The 22,428-nt window shown below is 44.5% G+C and overlaps 1 protein-coding gene across 1 annotated transcript; it reads left to right on the top strand.

The window, feature by feature from the left end:
• The first annotated feature begins 473 nt into the window (after nt 1–473).
• On the top strand, nt 474–12,452 carry RBM24 (RNA binding motif protein 24). Its single transcript, XM_047860123.1, has 4 exons — nt 474–669; nt 1,840–1,963; nt 3,375–3,429; nt 10,185–12,452. Exons 1-4 carry the CDS (start codon nt 502–504, stop codon nt 10,546–10,548), a joined length of 711 nt encoding a protein of 236 aa, XP_047716079.1. The 5' UTR covers nt 474–501; the 3' UTR covers nt 10,549–12,452.
• Nucleotides 12,453–22,428: the final 9,976 nt, after the last annotated feature.

Here is a 22,428-nt window from a genome sequence, read left to right as displayed (position 1 = left end):
CGCCCACCTCCGCGCCCGGACGCGCTCTCCGCCGACCCTACCCACGCCCCACCCAAGACACCTATCTAATTTCCAAGAAGGAAAAAAAAAAAAAAATCTACCTCTAAACGCACCCGCTTCTTCGCTCGAGGACCACCCTCTCCTTTTCGTTTTTGGCCTCCCAGCCGGGTGAGTGGAAACCGCTTGCACATTCTATAGAACGGGATCCTAACCCGGACGATCCGGAGAATTTGTACGGCGACCGGCAGGGGGGGCGGGAGGAGAGAGCGAAGTCAAGTCTCCGGGGCTGCTGGCGACTTCGGAAGCCGCGCGCCCCGCGCCCTCGGCCGCCCCCGGCCGCTCGCCCCCGCCGCGCCGCCGCCCTCGCCCCCGGGCGTGCCCTCGGCCCCCGGCGGCCGCGAAAGGGTGCGGGAGACGCGGAGCAGGAGGAGGAGGCGCAGCCGCTGCCCGAGCCGCAGCCGCAGCCGCAGCCGGAGCCCGAGCCGCGGGGCGGGCGCGAAGATGCACACGACCCAGAAGGACACGACATACACCAAGATCTTCGTCGGGGGGCTGCCCTACCACACCACCGACGCCAGCCTGCGCAAGTACTTCGAGGTCTTCGGCGAGATCGAGGAGGCGGTGGTCATCACCGACCGGCAGACGGGCAAGTCCCGGGGCTACGGATTTGTAAGTTGCGCGGCTGGGGGCTGGGGGGGAGGTGGGGGAGGGAGACGTGGGGGCGACCCAGAGCCCGGCGGGGAAACCGAGGACCGCGGGGGAGGAGAGGCTCTGGGCGGCGCAGGGCCTCGGGGGTCGGGGTTCGCAGCGGGGGGTCGGGGGGGGGGTCGGCGTGACAACGCGAGGAACCCCGCGGACGCGGGCGGCGCTGCCCCTTTGCCCCCGGCTGAACTGAAAGTTTGCGCGCGGCGTTGCTGGGGGAGGGAGGGCCGGCTCCTGCCTCGCGGGGTTCCGAGGGGATCCAGCGCCCCGCGGTGTCAGGGGACGGGCGGAGCGGGGGTGGAAGGAGAGAACTAACCAGTGCTGGGTTTGCGGGTGCGCGGGGTTGGGAGGGAGGGGCCGCAGCCCCTCGGAATCGCCCTCCCGGGTTGGAGGCCGGGCGTTAAGCGCGCTGTTGCATGGTAAAAATGCGTGTGTCTTCAGGCGTTCCGGTTGGGGCGGGGAGGGGACACCCCAGGAGGTCTAGGGCTCTACTCCTGATGCCATCCCCCCCCCCCCACCACCACCACACACACATACTTTTTTTAAAATGCAAAGATGGGTTCTTTAAAACGATGATCCTGTGGCTCTTTGCTGAACTGAAAGAGAGCATATTAAGCCCCCTGGGGATTTAAGCGTGCAAATTCAGCTGCCGGAGAGCTGGGAGCTCCAGAGTAGGACAATAGCTATTGTCGTTAAGGAGTGCTTGCTGGTGGTTGGGAGCACCCGGCGGATGTGACTCTGGACTTTCTTTAAAGCAAACAGTGCCTCCTAGGCTGGGTAGGGACCTGGGCGGGGTGGGGGGCGGTTGAGGGAGGGAGGGAGGATCGACAGTTCTAAGATGGAATTCAGGCTTCCGACTCCCTGCTAGGCCCTGCTAGCACCCTTGGGGGTGTGGAGAGGGGCTTGTTTCTTCCTTCCTGTTTTCTTTTCATTCTTCTTTTCTGTTTTCTTTTTTCTTTCTTTCTTTCTTTTTTTTTTCTTTGACGGGGGATCAAGGAGTAAGTTCCAACAAAAGAAAAAAAAGAAAGTTTAAGAACCCCCTTAGTTTTATCATGAATGACTTCTCCATCGTGACTATTGGTTTCCTTCAGGGGTTGATTTAAGGCATGTATGTGTGTCTGTGTGTATGTTGCTAAGGTCACCATGGCTGACCGAGCTGCTGCGGAAAGAGCTTGCAAGGATCCCAACCCCATCATTGATGGCAGGAAGGCCAATGTGAATCTGGCATATTTGGGAGCAAAACCAAGGATCATGCAACCAGGTGAGAGATGTCCTTCCTCCCCTCCTCCCATTCTCCCCCAACTTGGGACACCCACTTCTGAATAGAATGAAGACGTGGCCGGTGTGGTCAACCATGGCTAGGTATTGTACCAAGACATTAAATGAGAGTCGTAAACAGCTCTTGAAGGAAACATACGTTGTGCAAACATAAATCTTGGGGGTCTAAGCAGTTTGTACCCACCCAGACTTAGGCTTGACTCCTCTGTTTCAGGTATGACATACAGTCAGTCCGTGGACTCTATTTTCCAGTTTTCAGCCACTTGTAGATAATTCGCGTGTGGATCGTGGGGGCCAAATGTGGCAACTCCAGCAGGTTATCCTTCCCTGCTTAGTGTTGTCTCTCCTACCACCGGTTGACCTGTGCCCAGAGTGGGAGATCCAACCCAAAGCACTGACCCAAGAGAAGCAGGGGTGAGGGTGGTGTCTCACCCTCTCACATAAAATCACAGACTATTAGTAATTTTAAAAAATGGGGAAATGTCATGTACTTCTGGACCCTCGTGTTGCAGATAAAGACGCTGACACTTAGAGATGGGAAATGTTTTATTCCAACGTCATGCAGCTAGCAGCTAGCAGTGGGCAAGCAGGCTTTTGTCCATGTGAAAATTTGACCTTTTGGATTATTTACAACACTGCCCTTTGCCTTAGCACACATAATTAAGAGCCGAACTATTGACCAAATGGTAATCTTTTTCTTGGGTAAGCAACTTTGTTTCATTATATCTTGTTCTCTTCACTCAAATCTTTCCATCTGAAATTTTGGAAAGAGGTTGACACTTTCATGCAAATGGATTTGCTAGGAAATGAGAGTCAAGAAAGTGAGTGCATGTGCCAATATCTGTGAACATTCAAAAACACGTGTTTGTCTGCGTGTGTGCTATCCAGAAAAGGAGACTTGGTTTGGGGGAATTTTTAATACCATAATCCGTAAAATCTGTAATCTTCCAAAGCATTGTCCAGCATGTTCTAAATTAGACTTTTTACGGATCATGATTCAGAATTGCAGGAATATCTGTGACTTATAACTTCATTATCAAGTCCTCTTGTGTCTGGTTTCATTCCACAAGAATTTTTCCCTGGTCTAATTTTCTACGGTCTTACTGTATGATTGTCAACTAAACTTTGCAGATAATTTTTAGTGTCCACTTGTAGCCTCTTAAAATTTGGTGGGGGGGGGGGGGAGGAATCAATGATAACATTAATAAAAAGGACATATATATATATATGTATATATATGTTTATAAGTTATATATATATATACTTTACTTTTCTGTAAAGTATCCAAAGAATGGTTATCTTTTCTAAGTGAAAGTTGTGATTGCATTTTATATGTAGGAGGAATAAATGCCTAACCATGCACAAATCGAGAATGTGGTCTGTTTTATTGTTAGGTTTTGCCTTTGGTGTCCAACAACTTCATCCAGCCCTTATACAAAGACCTTTTGGGTAAGTCCATGAATCCGGCCCTCCTAAGTTTTGATAGCTATCATTGGTTAACCTGCCTCTTTGTTATATACAGACAAGACCATCATGTCACAGAACGTTCCTTGTGGTACTATTTATATATGTTTGTATATTTTTGATGCTGATAATATATTTTTAGATGAGTCAAGTTACTGACCAAGTACGCAGCCTCCCAACCAGACAAATTTTGAGCTTATGATTAACAAAACAAAAGTACCAGGTATGACTTGTGTACGAGACGATTGTGTCCCGGCACTGTTACTGCTGTTCAACTTGACTCAATTTGATTTATCTCTTTCTAACCTGACAGGGCTCGTACACAGTTAAGCTAACTGATCAGAAGGATACGATGATAAAAGGTGGAATAGTTCTGTTTGGAATTAAACTCTGTAACCAGTAGACTCAGACACACAAGCTCAGATGGTGATTAACGATGCATGGATGTTGGTGTTGGTGTTTTCTTTTTCACAATAGTCAATAGACCTCCGTGTGCTGTATTTTATTTATTACAGTAATGAAGTGTTGATAGCTAAACTGTGTGCTTTTTACTTAATTGAAAAGAGCTGTAGTGAAAGTGTTTTCTTTTCCTCGGGGAAGGGGCTCTTTGTGGTTTTGATTTTGGTGGTGGTGTTGAGGAGTGTTGACTTTTGACTTTGCCATGGGAAGCAAAGGGCCTTTTTTTTTTTCTTGCTTTTAAGCTACAGCCTGTGACTTCCACTTAACCATATTTTTGTAGTGAGTGCTAAATTGTGTGATTTCCCTCTGTAAGAATACAGATTCATCGCTTGCATGTCCTAAGTTTCTGTTTTACTGGGGAGTTTTCTGGGAATGGGGTTCTTTCTTTTGCAATGTGTATCCACTTTTAGGCCTTCTAATTTAAAGGTTCAGCAACACTCATCAGGTTTCACGGACACTAGTTTTTTTGAGTCACGCAGCACTCACTTTTCACCTTTCGGACCCTAACTCAGTTGAACAGGCTGCTCATATTTGTTGTCTCTCTGGGCTCTGGGGTTTCCGGCTGTTCTCATCCGAGCTCCCTTATTTCCCTTCCATTCAGACATCATTAAGTGGGTGACCCCCCCCCCCCCCCCACCTAGATGTAGGCAGACCACTTAGAGTCTGTGTTGGCTGTATTCTACCTGAGGGACACTGCTGGGACTCTAGTGCCACAGACTTCAACTTCCTTTTTAAATATTCTAACTGTTCAAGGAGTATTTTATCCTCAGCTGTAGTTTCTTCTCTGGCTTAGCACCTAAGTATCTATATGTGTAACCTGGAAGGTCAGATTCCATCTACATAGATAGATAGAGTTCTACCACATGTGTCTCCAAGAGTAGCCCAGGACAAGTAATCATCATTTGACTTGGAAAGGTCAAGTTATATTTTCCACGACCACCTTCTTATAACCCTCCCTTTAACATATGGATACTTCACCTTACCACCGTTACTTTTTTAAACTGAGGAAGAGTATTATTTCCATTATGATGAGAAAGGGCCTTCATATATCCATAGCTTTTTATCAGATGCCTCATCCCAACCATCCTCGACACTGACAACGCATTGTGGGTTGATGGGTCCAGCTGCTTCTGTGGGCTCTCCCCCTCATTGGTCTAGACCATGTGTAAGGTGGGATTGGGGAGGAGAACATACATATTAAGAAGTGATGATGAACTGAGTCATGATCTCATAATGAGATTCTTGACACGGTTATATAGCTAAATCATCAACAGGTATTAGCATGTTGTTGTGTTTTTCCTGTGCCAAGTGGGTGATACAAAACAGGGAGACTGTAGTTTGGGAGGCAAAACTAACACAAGCCAATCAAGAACTATTAATTGCTAAATTACTTGGCATTGTTTTAAGGACAAAAGGAATTCAGAATAGCAAGAAAACAGGTGAATTGGAGGGGTTGGACAAGGCTTCATGGGACTTGACCTAGTCTCGGACCAGTGGGTATGTCCTGGACAGGTAAGAGGAAGAAGGGACAAGCCTGAGGGGTATAGGATGAAGCGAGCATAAGCACAGGGACAGAAGAGAAAAGATTTAGTGCGTGGAGAAACCAGACCATTGATGGAGGGTCTTGGGAGCCAGACCTAGAAATTTGGACTGGCTGTGGTAGTCTGCATAGATCCTTGAGAAAGAAAGTAGTGTGAGGAAAATAAGAACAACCAGAATAAAATGTCCTATGGAAAGTTTAAGTCAGGCATGCTTTGATAGTGATGTTTTGTTTTTCATCCCTGCTAATATGAAGCTGTCTTTATAAAGGATGGTGATTATTACTGTTTGCATAAATTGTTTGAACTTGAGATTCTTATTAGAAATAGATAGCATTCCACCAGGTGGACCAAGTGAGTCCTCTCTTTTCTGTTTTAAAGGGTTCTTAACACCACTCTAGTTCCCAGAGCCTGTACCCAACAAATCACACCTGGTCATTCTAAATTCTGTTTGAATGCCACATGTTCTTATTTTAGGCCTGGAAAGAAGCTTGAGAATTTTTAATCTTCCTTGTTTGAAATTCTAGCATCTGAACTATTTTTCTTTATGTGGTCCTTAAATGGCCCCCAGATTACTCTGGGCTTTTCAAGCGAAAATCTTGGCTTGAAAGAATTTCTGATGTGACAGAGTGGGCAGATGTGTAGAGACGTATACATTTGCTAAATAATATCTTATGTATTTTTTTTCTGTTTGAAAGAAGCGTTTTCTTATTGAAGGTAAGGAAGGAAAGATTATGGGTCTGTGAGTAGAAAATTCTAGGGTAGGGGCGCCTGGGTGGCTCAGTCAGTTAAGTGCCCGACTCTTGGTTTCCACTCAGGTCATGATCTCGCGATTTGCGAGTTTGACCTCCACATCAAGCTCCACGCTGACGGTGCAGAGCTCGCTTGGGATTCTCGCTCACTCTCCCTGCCACTCCCCTGCTCGTGCTCTTTTTCTCAACATAAATAAACTTAAAAAAAGAAAATTCTAGGCTAGGTTAGATCAGGTTGAAATACCCTTAAACATTTACTCCGTGTACCTTTAAGTGCTGAGTTTTTAGGCCAGTCGTGTGAACACTGTACTAGAGACTATACTGTCCAGTAAGGGGGGCGGGGGAGACAGTAGCATTAAGTGAACATCTGGCCTTTCCATGGGTGAAGAAACTGTGATACAGAGACGTTAATTAACCTCCCACAGGGCTAGTAAGTCACAGAGTCTGGTTTCCAGGTTCAGAATCATGGTTTCCCTGACCTCCCTCAAAAGCGGTGTTCTTTCCTCTGTGTCAAGCTACAGCCAAAAAAGACACAGTTCCATTCTCCCCTGTACTCTGGTAAGAAAACTTGAGAAACCCCCAGAAGGGTTGTGGCTTCAGACAGGGAGGAGAGACAGCAGGTTAGTGGGACCCAAGAAGTCTTCATGGTAAAGGTGGAAGTTGACCTAGATTTGGAAGGACGGTGGAGGATGCGGTACTCTTGTATGGAGTGCCCACTTTTTTCACCATTGTTAGGCTCTTGGCGTAGGTAATGTTATTTAATGCACGGCAGTTCGCGGTTAGAAATACTAGATTCATTTCACGTTTGAGAAAAGGGAGACTAGAAAGTGAAACAAATCCCCGAAGGCTCCATAGCTGGTGAGTGCTAGAGCTAGGGTGGAAAGGACTTGGATTTCAACAGGTGGAGATGGCAGTGACGATTGGCATTCCCAGCAAAGGGACAGCGTGAGCAAAGGTGAGGATCTAGAAACGTGGGGCATGTCCAAGGAGCACCGAGGAGCTCAGCTGACCTGGATCCAAGGAAAGGTGGAAAGAAATACTGGAAGAAATAATTTGGAGCCAGAAGCATGAAAAGCCTAGCATGCCAACGTTTCAGAAATTTGCAGTTAGTTTGGTATGACCTTAGGGGCCACCGAGTCCTATGGGCAAGTGAATGAAATGAAGACTTTGCCAGCAGTCTGGTGATAGATTGGAAGAGGAAACCAGTTAGGATGTCCAAAGTCACGAAGAGATGTCAGAGGGACCTGAAAAAGAAGGAATGATGTAGTCCATTTTCTTTGGAAATTGCCCGAGGTATCTGCCTTGCCCTTGTGCTTTCCTAACCTTAGCTAGGGACGCACACGGTACAACTGATTGAGGGAACAGACACCGGTAGATATCTAATTGGGAGAGAGATTCCCAGATCACCTTCGTGGGCTCCTCAAACTAACAAAAGCCCTCCTAATGCAAGATCCTTTTCAGAAGCATCACCTTTCCCTTCAGTCCTTTCCTGCTTTCCTTCCTGAATTGAGATATTTTAGGCTCTCCGTGGTCTTCTGGGTTCTCCTTCTCCTAAGCCTCTAACAATTCTGGGGTTTCGTGTGCCTTCCAGACATAATTCCTAACCCTTGCCAGACTTCATGTTGGATTCTGATAGTCCAGGGAACTCTACACTCTGATTGGTTGGCATTATCAAATGAAAGCTATTAATGTGAAATCAGTGCAGAGACAAGAGTCCCGTAGGAAACGCTGCTTATCTTTAGTGCATTCTAAACACACACACGCACGCACGCACATTTTTATCTTGCCTGTTTGTAGGCTAAACTTATTTTCCGTCACCACCTTCATTCAAAGATAGGACCCTGGTCACCATCATGTTGTCCTCAGAGCTTTGGGAGTACAGGGGTTAATGTTTCAGTATCAGTGAGGTTCATACTGGCTGGCCTCTGCTGCTGATAGATGTTTTACTTTGGCCTTATAAAGACATTTTACCCGCTGGAAACCCTTGTCGCATGACAGGATCAAAAATAGCCCTGCCACAGCCCCTGCTGTCCATCACCACATGTAAACTGGCATGAGAGGGTAGGCTCTCTTAGCCGTGTCTGCACATTGTGGACACGGAGGCCTCCAAGGACAGGGTTTCATAAAGCCACACCTGTCGCTGTGAGGGAGCCAGTCACCTGACCTACAGGCAAGTTTTGAGTATGTGCATGACCGTGCGTCTGGTTTCTGACAAGCAATTAAGAACATGTCTAAGTGTCCTCAGAAACACTTGATGACGTCGTTTCTCCTGGCACTGGGAAAGAGCTGCGAGTCTAGTAAAATTGAGTGTATTTTTATCATTGGGGTCAGAGTTCACCACCCTCTGCGATAAATTCATCTTTTCCATGGATGTTCGTTAATAAGTACTTTCAGTAAAACTCCGAAAAGGCAAAGCAAAGTCTGTTTTCGAAAATCTCAATGTGAAGTTTTCGGCGTTGAGTTCTTTAAAATTCTTTAAAGATTGTTAACTGTTGCTTGTACTTCCTGTAAGTTGGCTTTGCCCACAACCAGATGGCATCATAGTGTCATATTTTTAGAAATATAGGGGGTTTTGATGGAGATTGCGTTAAAGAAAGATGAAAATAAATCAGATATTCATGGTAGCATTTGAAAGGGGCAGTAACGAATCGCAAGAGTGAGAGCTGAAATGCATGGTGTTTTTTTAAATACCTCTTGTGATTTATTTTTTTTAACCAAATTAACTTTTAAGTAAGATCGTTGGGAGTGTGTCTTGATGTGATCTCCGAACGTATAATTTTTAAAGGGACTTGACTTTGTTTCTTGAACTTTTACAGGATAATACATAACACAATTGATTCGGATCAACTATGTATGAGTAGGGCCAGATGTAAAACAAATACGCCAATCTACCGGTTGATTTGGAAGATGAAACGAGTATTTGCACACAAATATTTCCTTACTCATTTTATTATGTGAACCTTTTAAGCTTGTATGAATTTTGGAACTATTTAGTTGTGTTTCCCTATTCCTACCTTTCCCCTCAACCTCATCATTTCCCCAAAACCCCTTCTGTCTGTCTTGCATAGAGATAAACAAGCTGGCTGACCTTCAGGTGCCTGATAGTCAAACAGGTTTGATTGACCCTTGTGTCCTTATGAATTTTACGGAGAGAAAGAGAGAAAGAAAGGCAAAAAGCGTGCTGCACATCTCTTTGGGAATCACTGCCGTGAATGTTAATAGCATTTCTGTAGCTTCCCACAACAGCCTCTTGTGATAGAGTGAGCTGCACTACAGTTCGTTTGAGAAGTGTGATTCTGCTGTGTTTACCACACTTGTGAACTTTTAAACTCTTTTTTTTTTATTTTTGTCGCCTGCTTCTTTTATCATTATTATTTTTAATAAGGGTGACTGAGGTTGCAGAGAGATTAATGTGTGCTGAGTCTGCATAGCAATTTCAAGTAGGGTTGCCATGATAATAAACATGTGGATTTTGTGGAAATTTAATGTGGGGAACTCGGCCAACCCCCCCCCCCCCCCGCCCCTCCACCTACGGAATTGGACGATCACAGACTACCTCTGGAGTCCTATATTCACAGCTGAGAATTTTCCTATTTGCTACGCAGTCTTATGAACCGATCACAAAATTCTCCAAAGCCTTCCTCAATTTAGCAGGGGTTAAATACCTCTCACGTGCGTAAGCCCTCATGAACCTCGATTTAGTCTGCAAACTTCTGCCGAATGATCGAAGTATTGGCCCTCGAAACGATCATAACTCAAACTTGGCAGCAGGGAGGGGTGTCATCCGATTTTTGTCGCTGAAGCCCTCTCGGGGCGCTCCGCGCCTCCGGGCTACCGCCCGAGCGCTCCGCCCCGACCACTGGAAAGGAGATATTGTGGCAACCCTATGCTCGTAATAACCACTAAATCGGAGTCTGTCTGATCTCTGAACGAGCCGCGCTGGCGGGCGGGAGGCGAGCGGCGCCTGACTCGGTGTCCCGTTTCTCCGCAGGATCCCCGCCCACTACGTGTACCCGCAGGCTTTCGTGCAGCCCGGCGTGGTCATCCCGCACGTGCAGCCCACCGCGGCCGCCGCCTCCACCACCCCCTACATCGACTACACGGGCGCCGCGTACGCCCAGTACTCGGCGGCCGCCGCCGCCGCCGCCGCCGCCGCCGCCTACGACCAGTACCCGTACGCGGCGTCGCCGGCCGCCGCGGGCTACGTCACCGCCGGGGGCTACGGCTACGCCGTGCAGCAGCCAATCACCGCCGCCGCCCCCGGCACGGCCGCCGCCGCCGCCGCCGCCGCGGCCGCCGCCGCCGCCTTCGGCCAGTACCAGCCGCAGCAGCTGCAGACCGACCGCATGCAGTAGCGCGGCCGCGTGGTCGCGGTCGCCTCGCGTCCCCTCCCCCCCACACACAGTTGCCCGACGTGTAGTAGGTAAGGCGAGTTCACGTTGACTTACCAGCTTTAAGAAAAACAAAACAAAAACAAAAAACAAAAAAAGCGCTATGCTATTGTGAAACAGAATCCTCCTCCTCCTCTTCCTCCTCCTCCTCCTCTTTTTTTTTTTTTTTTTTCCTACTCCAGTAAGTGTCGTAGTTGAGAGAGAGAGGGGAGTGGGCGCAGTTTTGGAAATCCATCCCAAAGAGCCTGAGGAAAGGAAAGGCCGCGACGACGCGACGGTGGCAGGGGCAAAACAATGGAACTTCACTTTTTCTAACGGGATTTTTTATTTTTTTGCTCTTTTTATAGTATCAGGGAAGCAAACTGCCTTTTACAAGTTTAGGAGATGCTATTTGAATCTAGTCGAACCAGGGAATGCAGAGTGAGCAATATGTAGCTTGAATTACCTTTAAGAGCAGATTTCAAACACACACACACACACACACACACACACACACACACACACACCACAAAAGCGGTGAACGCACTGATTGTCATTTTTAGCGGTCACGAGGGCCTCTAGAACTTCTTCAGGTAAGAAGATAACGTTCTTACCGTCTCAAAACATGGGCATCGAACAATCAACCTAGGAGCGTGGCAGTGGGTGAAATGGTGGACAGGCACCAAAGCTATTTTCTCATCTATCCTGTGGATGAGCGGGACTGTGGGGCAAGTGATGTGGAATTAATGGGTGCAGCAGCTGTACAGACAATCAATAACACACACAGTTCTGGAAAGAACACATCACTTGTGCTTGTTTGATGAGCTTGTCACATTCTAATCCCTCTCCCCATCCTGTTTCAATTTTGGGAAACTTGTATCTGCTGGTGTCAGCAGTTCTGATTCTGAAATAGGATCAGGCTTTTACTACAACAGCCTTCTCTTTCTATTTATTGTGTTGACTCGTGGCTTACGATTAAAGGCAGGCAAAGTTTGCAGACTCCAAACCCTTAAGAACTGTCTTAAGGACACGTATTTCCTACCCCCTCCCCCTTTTTAAATAATTTTACACTTTTTAGTATCTATTTCAGAGTCATATTTAAAACTATTTATTAGTGAACACAGTACACGAAACAACAAGGTTACTGAGATTATAGTTCTTCAAAGGTTACCGATAATGTGGTTTATACTGTGCCTTAATAGTAACGCTATTTAAGATATTTATTTTTAAGTTTTACTATGCTGCACTCTAAAGAAAGGAACTTTAGATGTGACACTGTAAAATTATGTATTCATCTCATGGCATAAATTATTTAGTAGGTCTAGATGTAGCATATTAAATATTAACCTATTCAGCTAAAGATGTTGACTTGGATTTATTTAAATTCGTATGTGCACTGTATAAGAGAGTACTCTGACATTAACACATTTTAATTTATTTTAGTTTTTAGGTTTTATTTTAAAGCAGATATATTGCTAGTTTCATGCTTCCTTCTCTTAATTTTTGCTCGTGTAGATCTCATTTATTGGTACTTCATTAGTTTAACACTATTCTTCTGTAGTTTATGTAGTTTTTAAATGCTGCTTTACTTTTTTCTTCCAAAACTGCAATACTTGCAATTTTTATTCTTAAACTAAATTGAATACTATTTTACACTGTATTGGATTTTTATACTTGAACAATTTCATACAAGGGAAGACAGGTTAGCATTTTTATGGACTTTCTCCATTATCACTGGATTTACTTTAAGTATTCCCATACTAGACAGTGTTATGTAATGTAGACATGACTCTCCTGTGCAAATTATTTATTCATTGTGTATATTGCTTTATAACATTTCAGATCTTCTAATCTATTCACTTGTATTAAATATAATTTTTAAAAACTTCTGTTGCATCGATCGTTTCTAATTTTGTCATAAAGGTTAGAACAGCTTCTCCTTCCAACTAGCATCCATGGCCATGGTTTACATGTAACATTTTCAGTGAGCAGAAAGCTTCCCAGATGCCCTGTGTCCGTACCTTTTAAGTACATTTTATTAACCCAGGTCTTCCTTGCATTGAGCAAACGGTATAGGTCCTCCCCCAACAGTGAATCCTAAAGGACTGTTCGTGTCGCTGAACATTGCTTACGTGAAGGTCACTTGAAAGAGTGGGCTGCACAGGGGGACAGTCCATCCGAAGCTGGAGTTGGGTAAACTGAGGCTTGGTGTTAGACTCTACCACTTTCTAGTAATACGAATGGAGCGGGTTGTGTTCTGTAATCGACTTTTTGGGTGAGGTTTTCATTGATTTCTCATCCATAATGGGACAGTAATGCCTGTCTCACATGCTTATTTAGATATTAACTAAAATAAAGTGTATCAGCTGCTTGGTCCAAGGCCAAATCTATAGTACGCTCTTGATAAATGGTCACCGGTAGTAGTTGTGATACACTATGGTAAAAGCTAACCAAAAAGGAAGTCACCTGTTGGAATGTTCTCATTTTTAAATTTCTGTGTACAATGATGTGGCAGCATGTAATAATTTTGATGGCAAAATTCATTTGACTGCCATATTGATTGTCTTAAAGGGTGTATGGTACTTTAATTATGGAATAGATTGTTGTTGGTCAGTTGGTCTCGGTACTTACCAAATCTGTGATGTAATATCTTTTCTTGAATTCCATTACTTTGCAAAAATTACGAGCAGTAGAAAGTTGTGGTAACAGAATCTATTGTGCTTTCCACTTTATGATAACCAATATCCTAGTTAGGGCCAACACAGTCTCAAATTTTAATTGCTTTTAATTTTCCGAAGAAAAATAGAGACCAACTTATTCCCAGGCTGGGATATTAGTGCACTTCAAGGTATTATCTTGGATCAGTAAAATAATTTCTAAGCTACTTAATTCAGTCAGTGCATCAAGGATTATTTTACTCAAAAGACATGTTCTACATTCAATTTTTCAGATTTATGAAAGGTCACTTTTGTCCTCAATAAGCCATATGTTGATTGTTGTATTTTAGAATGAAACATTATTTGACCTGTCGGTGAAGAATACGTCAGACAGTTCTGGAAAAAGCTTGTCTAAAATAGCCATACTCAAGAAAACCAAAAGCCCACCTATGCTTGGTTGTACCTTCCTTGGGGGTGTTTCTGATCTATATTAATATCAATATTAGCACTTGGAGACAGGGTAAGGTTTTTACTTTGTAACACCACAGCATATATTTCTCTTTTTTTAATGTTTTTTTTTTTTTTTGAGAGAGCAAGAAAGAGAGCAGGGGAGGAGCAGAGAGAGGGAGAGAGAGAATCCCAAGCAGGATCCGCGCTGTGCAGGACAGAGCCTGACATGGGGCTTGATCCCACAAACCATGAGGTCATGACCTGAGCCAAAATCAGGAGTCAGACACTTAGCAGACTGAGCCACCCAGGCACCCCACAGCATGTATTTCTAAAAATAAATACAAGTTCTCAGTGTCTAATAAGGAGGGGAGAGTAGCCATGACCTAATGTGTACCGTGGTCAGGCAGGTTGGTTGTATCGGTAGAGGCACAGAAACCAGTGGGTCTGAGAAACAACCAGCTGAGTCCTGATTTCCTTACTTACTAGCGGGGTGAGCTTGAAGCACTTTACCCTCGTAAGACGTGAATTGATAGTACCCAACACGGTGGCTCTGTTCAGTGAATTAAGTGAATTAATTATATGAGAGCGTTCTGAAAATTCTCAAGTAGTAGGCAAATGGAAATTATACTGAGGGAGTATATGCAATATGAATCTGGAAATTGATCTCCAAGGTCTTGTATTGAATGACCCTTCCAAAGGAGGACAAAACTGTATCTCCAGATGTTATGTTTATTCAGTCCCAACCAAGTAACAGCTAAAACTGCTGTGCCACAGGAGCGGCACAAAAATAACGCTGAGCGATAGAAAGATTGCCCAGATAGGGGAAGGAAGGGAAGAAGAGAAGAGTCTCGAATACGTTTCTCTCACAGGGGAACTATATTTAGCTCCTTCCTCGGTCCTGTCAAATATTGTTCTTCTTAATTCCCTCTGAGGCTTGAAAGCGTTCGTTAAGATGACAGCCTGAGGTTTGGAGGGGCAGAGGTGAAGAGGAACGAAAAAATAAATAAATGCATTTTCATGCTTACTTTTGTCCTCTCTTCTCCTTCAAGAGTTCCGGGCCGTTTCCATGGAAATTCTAACCTGTTTTGCTTCAGCACTTCGTACAGAAGAGGTTTCATTTGGGGTATTTGTTCTGAGTTGAATTTCAGAAGTTCAATAATGATGTAAGCCAAGTCCTTTAAATTCCAGGCTCTGAAACCCTAATCGTAAATCGCAATGAGGAAGAAATCAGACAAAGCATGTGTAAGCACTTTAGGAATTTTAGATAAGGGAAGTGATATATATACATTTACAGCTTTGATAACATAAATTAGTTAAGTCCTTATGGCGCAGTATTTGGTCACCCTTGACCCTTGACCAGCTTCTTCAGAGAAAGAGTCTGTAAAGTCCCCTTTTTTCCGGGCACTTGTCTCCTGGAAGATGGATGCCATAGATCTTTAGATCCAGGATGCTACCATTGAGCTATTAATATACTTGAAGTGAGTTGGGGGCTGTGCTTTGTTTTCCATTCTGCCACTGTTGGAGGTAACTCAGATTACATTATCATAGGGATTGAGTACCAAACCTTACTTTTTTCTAGATAACGTGTTCATAAAAGGGCAAATACCTGGAACTGACTTCCAAAAGGAGTTTAAAATACAAAAATCTAGTTTTGCCAAGTAGAAAGTGTGTTTTCTCTCTACTTTAAAACTGTGTTCAGGGCTCCTGGGTGGCTCAGTTGGTTAAGAATCCGACTTGGGCTCAGGTCATGATCTCGCGGTCTGTGAGTTCAAGCCCCGCATCAGGCCTGCTTTGGGTTCTGTGTCTCCCTCTCTCTCTCTGCCCCTCCCCCGCTCACACCCTGTGTGTGTGTGTGTGTGTGTGTGTGTGTGTGTGTGTGTGTCTGTCTGTCTCAAAAATAAACATTAAAAAAATTAAAAAAAAAACAAAACCAACTGTGTTCATCCAACAGTCCCAACCAGTATGAACTTGCTTCCTGGGTACACACTCTGATTCCTGGCTCTGCCACCTGTACTGCAGGTGTGTGAGGTACAAGAGATACGGCAGGTGCCTTTGGAGACTCTCAGGGTATGCATTTGCACCCTACACTCACATATGTATATTTTACCATTTGAGAAAAGAGGGGTGTAAAAAGGATGTAGAAGAAAGTAATGAAGAAAAAAGGCACTAAGGTCAAAAGCATCTCCTAAAAGCATTCCCAAAAGAGGTGAGATGATGCAGTGAGGGTCATGTGGATTGAACCATGTGAGGCGAGGACTTGCCACTAGAGGGGCCACGTATGGGGAAGGGGGAGAGGTGACTTTGCTGGATGGAGGACATTCATCTGGGGACGGGTGGGGGGGCAGTCGGTTAACAGACCATAATTGGATATATGGGTTTCTGTTTTCAAGTTAAAAGACATTTAGGACAAGTGCTGAGTTTTTGAACTTGGAAAGGTTTGGATGTTAAAAAGTTTGAGTTTACTCTTTGTAGTGGAAAACTTTTAGAAACAGGCAAACATGGTGGGATTAGATGAAGCTTCGCCATGGACCTTGCCCTCCAGGAACATGGAACCTTGGCATTCTTCATCTGTCGTCACTCCCCGTTTTTTTGTGTGTTTTTTTTTTAATTTTTTTTTCAACGTTTATTTATTTTTTTGGGACAGAGAGAGACAGAGCATGAATGGGGGAGGGGCAGAGAGAGAGGGAGACACAGAATCGGAAACAGGCTCCAGGCTCTGAGCCATCAGCCCAGAACCTGACGCGGGGCTCGAACCCACGGACCGCGAGATCGTGACCTGGTTGAAGTCGGACGCTTAACCGACTGCGCCACCCAGGCGCCCCCGTCACTCCCCGTTTTAAGCAGACAAGTGAGTCAGAAAAAAAGGAGGCTGAGAGAAAGTGTATTTACCTTGCTATCCAGTATACTTTCCTCCAATGTATTCAAACATCATTTGTGGGGCTCCAGGCTGGCTCAGTCTTTACAGCGTACGACCCTTGATCTTGGGGTTGTGAATTTGAGCCCCATGTTGGGTGTAGAGGTTACTTAAAAATAAAAATAAATAATAAAAGTAAAACGTCATTGGTGGCTGAGCCTCAAGCTCATAATATCGGTATTTGCACGTGCTATGCGGCTTCTGTGCTGATGCTGGCAGATACCTGTTGATGGACCTTTGTAGAAATAATGCCAAGTTTGCAAAGGGACGCCAGGAAGAAGCCTGCACCACTAACCACATAGCACACACCGGGTACTTATATTTAATCCTCATAGCAATGTAAGGCGGGTGATGGTATCCCCATTTTCCAGACGGAGGAGAGTGCAAAGGCAGTAAGCAGCTTGCCAAAGTCACCATGTCAGCATGGACCTGGTTGTACCAGGATGTCAAGGTGGGGTGGCCCGAAACCACATCCTGTATGCACACCACCTCACTGTGCTGCTTCCTGACTCTTCCCTTCCTAGCAAACCCTTTGCGTTTCCCCTGGGGTTCGTAAGACAGAACCACTGATTCCCTGTCCTCCATCTGTTACATATGAGCAAGCAACCACTGAACTAGTTGGGGGGGACGTTCCTGCACATCAGTATGAATTACTGGAAAGAACAGGGATAGAAGATATCAGGCTGAAAATGTCTTCAGGATTGCCTTGAACAAATTTGATTTCATTCTCCATCACAGCTGAATTCACTCTTTGGACCTTTAGCCTGGCATCTAACTGTGCTAACGTGTGTCTGCTTACAATCGGGACACCGTGTTTAAAAAAAATCTTGTGATGCCAATTTTCACACTACACCTACTTCATCACTAATACTTTCAAAACGCTCCACATGCTCTGTCATTGACCGTGTTCGGCATTGCTCGTGGCATAAATCATTGCCCGGTAGAAAGAGAACGTGTTGGGACAGCATGATTGGCCAATGTGAAGCCAAAGTAAGTGTCGGAAGTCCCACGAGAACACAGAGGGTCAGTACAAAACCTTAACCTCACGGATCCTTTGTTTGGTCTGTTCCCTGTGGCCGTTTCCATCCCGTAGCTCCATATCGGAAAAGGAATACCGGTAATAGTCAACCTCAGATTGAACAGTCTTCTCTTTACTCCCGTTGCTCACTTCTTTACTGTAAATGGCTGCATTTTGGCTGGGCATCCATTTAAGCCAGATACAGCATGCGATTTCTTAAATCCTCACCACCTCGCCGTGGGGTCGGCACTACCATCTCCATTTGACGGAGAAGCTAATGTAATCTGCCAAATGCACCGCTTGAAGGTGGTTGACATGTGAGGTGAACGTCAGATCTGGATGACGTCAAAGATCAACCACCATTGGGCTATTTTTGCAATCTCTTTCCGTGTCTGCAGGAATTGTCTGAGAAATTTCAAGGGAAGCTTAATAAACATGCCTTGGGTTCAACAGACTGAGGGACCAAAACAGAATCTAAGGATCCCAAGGCAAGTTACATGCACAATTAAAACCCTTAATATGAATTGTGTAACATACGTGTCTCCGTGCTCATATTTTAAATTTAATTTCTGCGGTCATGTGTTTGTCATACTGCCAAGGATTAGAATGTTTTATTTATCATCGTGACCTCCATCCACTTGTGCTTTTATGGGAAAGATAGTATGATTTATGGTTATGAACTACTATAAAATTGAAGAAGGGTATATGCCAAGGAATATCAATTGACTATAAACTTTTAGTGAACACTGCCAATTTTGATAACATCAGATTTAAATTGCAGAAGGTCGTTCTTAAATGTGTGTGGTTCAAGTCCTGTGCCATTATTCGCTGGACTCTTGGTGAAAACTGAGAAGAGCTGAAGGAGGAAAAGAAGAAGTAATGCCAGAAACTGGAGCCACGGCAGCTTGGGAATGGCTGAGCAGGAGGAATGCACTGTGTCCTCAGTTGGACAGAGTTTGAGAGGGGAAGCTGCCTGGCCGAAGAAGTCACTGTGCTTGTCCCCTAAAGCACACGTGTGGACCGTCCTTACCATCTGGGCATACTGAGAATCTTGACAATTCACGCTTTCATAACAGCTGCATTTCTTATCATCTCTGGCATATTTCTTCAGCTTGCACAAAGCCTCTTATCTCGCAAACAGTCTCTCTCTGGACCGCTGTCTCTTTCAGCTGCTTAGAGGCCACGGTCCCTTAAATCTCCCAGCTGTCTTTCTTACCTCTCAGCCCTTGCTTCCTTTATCTGTCTGTATTTTTTTAAATCTTTCCCAGCTGCCACTTTTGGCACAGTGGTTGTCTCTTGGTTCTCTCAGAATGAGACATTTCAGCATGCTGATGTGGGGAAGGGATGGAACAGTCGTAACAATGCATTTTCAAAATTAGCCTTACAATCTATCAGGAAAAAAGTTTCACCTCGGCTTTCATACAGCCTGCGCGCCATGAATCAACCCGTGCGTTTCTGAAAAGATGAGACACCCCGGAGGCTTGCACAAAGAAAAGCGAGAGAGAACCACAGGGCTCTTAATTGTCCAAAACAGGAAATTTCTCCCCTTAGAAATGCAGATTCTCTGTGGCTGCAGCCTGGAAGAGTTTATGTAACACCCTCTCGGTTGGATAAAAAGTTAACTGGCATCCCCACTGCGTACAGAAATGTAAATGCTAGAAGCTGGAGAGAAATTTCATTTCATGTTGGAAACTATTTGGCTTCTGTTGCAACTACCAACACCTCTAGTTGATTCCAAACTTGTATAATCCATGTAATTGTCTCTTCTCGGGTAACTCTTATAAGGGAATGTTAGTGGTTCTATGGGGTTACCTGGTTTTCTTATCATGATGGATTCTGAGTGAGAAAAATAATCTTACTTTGGAAAGGATTTTTTAAAAACTATAGGATAAGGGGTGCCTGGGTGGCTCAGTCGGTTAAGTGTCCAACACTTGATTTTGGCTCAGGTCATGATCCCAGGGTCATGGGATCGAGCCCTGCAGTGGCTGTGTACTGAGTGCGGAACCTGCTTGGGATTCTCTTTCTCTCCCTCTGCCCCTCCCCACTCATGTTTTCTCGCTCTCTCAAAAAACAAAAAACAAAAAAACTGTATGATAAGGGCTTGAGGACCTCTACAAAGCAGAAAGAAACAACTTCCAGGTCCCACACTGCTAAGGCACAGCTAGAAGATTCTGGCCTGGCAATTGTCACTCCTTTATTCCCACTCAAAAAAAGGCTCAAAAAGTACAGATGTCTTGGGTAATCCCCTAGTTCCCTTTGAGGTTAACTCAGGAAATACGGACAAATTTGTTCAAATGTCTTTGTGTTGCTAGTATGCTATTAAGATTATGATTCCAAAGAATGGTATCCATCAGTATTGAAAGTAAAACTCTTGATTGTGCAGAAATACTTGCCCACCGTGCTCTGAAGCAAATGGGAACTTTTTATATACTTAATTAAGTCCAGGTTCTTGGAGGAGAGGAAAATCAACAGGCAAGGTCTATCCAAGCTGGATTTACTCATTTTGATTGCTTTCTCAATCAGAATCAATAGCTGTATCTAAACGGATTCTGCAGAAATCTGCATCGATGATAGTCTGCCAGAAAGAACAGCCGAACTGATACCCCCGTGTACACACACACCTCCAGATTACAAAGACCAAACTCTTTCTAGCTAGTGCTAATAAGGTAATAGTTCGGATCTCGATAGAAATAGTTTGTGTTGAAAGGATAGAAGCTCTATAACTCTGAAAGATGAATTGGGATTGTGACATTCCAAAAATGTATAATTTAACTGAATCAGCTCAGTGCTCCTCAGCTCTCGGGCAGACAAATCATGCAGCCAGTGGATGCCACCAATTACAATTTAAAAACTAAAGTTGTAATGATTTTTCATTTCCAGAATTGTTCTTACTCTTTTTTTTTTTTTTTTTGGTCGTAATAGCATTCCATTTTCCTGTTCTATTACAATGATATCAACACTAAAATCTAATCTTTATCAGGCATTAGATTTCTTTTTTTTAAATTTTTTAATGTTTATTTTAGAGAGAGAGAGAGACAGAGCATGAGTGGGGGAGGGGCATAGAGAGAGGGAGACACAGAATCCAAAGCAGGCTCCAGGCTCTGAGCTGTCAGCACAGAGCCCAATGCGGGGCTCGAACTCACAAACTGTGAGATCATGACCTCAGCTGAAGCTGAACGCTCAACCGACTGAGCCACCCAGGTGCCCCTGTGGGCATTTCTTATGCATAAGGCTTGTTACAGACACTACATATTTCTGCGATTTTTGCTTCTATGTGATAGCCAGGGTGTAGCAGCTAACATTCCCTTGACATTATTAATTTTTGCCAAATCTTTGAATAAGTTACTTTTTAAAATCTCTTATAGAATAAAGTAGGAGTAACTAAAATGGTGGGAACTGGTTTCTTAAAATGAAACTTGTCACCGTTTTACAGACCAGTTGTCTTTCTTTTAATTATTCCAAAGAATAATTCTTTGCAGTGGCACTCGTGACATTTTAATCATCTTCATGATTTCATTTATGTCAAGTTAGATATATCTAGGACGTGTTTATAGATTTTTTTTTAAATTTTTTTTTAACGTTTATTTATTTTTGGGACAGAGAGAGACAGAGCATGAACGGGGGAGGGGCAGAGAGAGAGGGAGACACAGCATCGGAAACAGGCTTCAGGCTCCGAGCCATCAGCCCAGAGCCCGACGCGGGGCTCGAACTCACGGACCGCGAGATCGTGACCTGGCTGAAGTCTGCCGCCCAACCGACTGCGCCACCCAGGCGCCCCTATAGATTTTTTTCAGACACAGAGGAGATACCCGTTAATCCGGACTCGAATCCAAGCATAAAACAACGTACAAACATGCAAATGCCGAGAAGAATGAGACCAAGTATTCTCCAAGGGTGGTAGAATAAACATAGTGCGCACAAGGTGTGAAGAATTATAAATATGAACGAAGAGAAGAAGCATTGAACTCTATGAATGCTGCAGGATCCATGGCACTATAATAGGACCAGCCCAGAACCTAGCAGTATACAACAAAAAACAGCAACTTGCTTATGCTCGCTGCCTGTGGGTCAGAAATTCAAAAAGGGCACAGTGGTAAAAGCCCTCGTTGCTCTGCAAGGAGCAGCCATGAGTAGAATGGCCAAGCCAACTGGAAGGCCTGGTGGCGGGAACAGCTGGAGCCTGGGGCAAGGTGGTGCCTCCAGAGGGACGGCCTTGGAGTTGTCCACCCTTACACAATGGCCCAGGACTGCAGGGAGCAAGGTGCAAGCTGCCCGGCTTCTCCTGGCCTAGCCACGTTCCGTGGAGTCCAAGCGAGTCAGGAAGGCCCATCCAGACTCAGTGCCGGGGGACTTAGACCCCACCTCTTGCAGAAATAAAAAGCATTTGGTACCATCTTTAAAACAGCCACATTAACAGACTTTTTATTTTCAATATGAATTCATTTATCTGTATTTAATGCCTTTTTCATCCTGGTATCTAATAACAATAATAATAGTAAGTTCTCTTCTTTTTCTGCGGCTATATTTGCTCTTTTTTTTTTTTTTTTTGAAATGTAGGAATTGGTGTGTTATAAGTGGCAGGACCCTAGGGATATAGCTGTGTTAAGAGGTGACTTCTGATATATTACTGATTAGTTTTGAAATAAAGTAAAAATACATTTGTTTATTTTTTTATTTAGACAGCAGGGGAGAGGGAGAAAGAATCTTTAAAAATAATTTTTTTTAAAGTAACAAATGTACTTTTAACTGACCTACAGATAAAAGCTACTCACAGCACGTCAGTAACCATTTCAGCCCTTACTCTGTTAGGGCCGTGTCCCGTAGAG

The sequence above is a fragment of the Prionailurus viverrinus genome, chromosome B2 (genome assembly GCF_022837055.1).
Source record: "Prionailurus viverrinus isolate Anna chromosome B2, UM_Priviv_1.0, whole genome shotgun sequence".
Taxonomy (NCBI): domain Eukaryota; kingdom Metazoa; phylum Chordata; class Mammalia; order Carnivora; family Felidae; genus Prionailurus; species Prionailurus viverrinus.
This window is presented reverse-complemented; position numbering and strand designations above follow the sequence as displayed.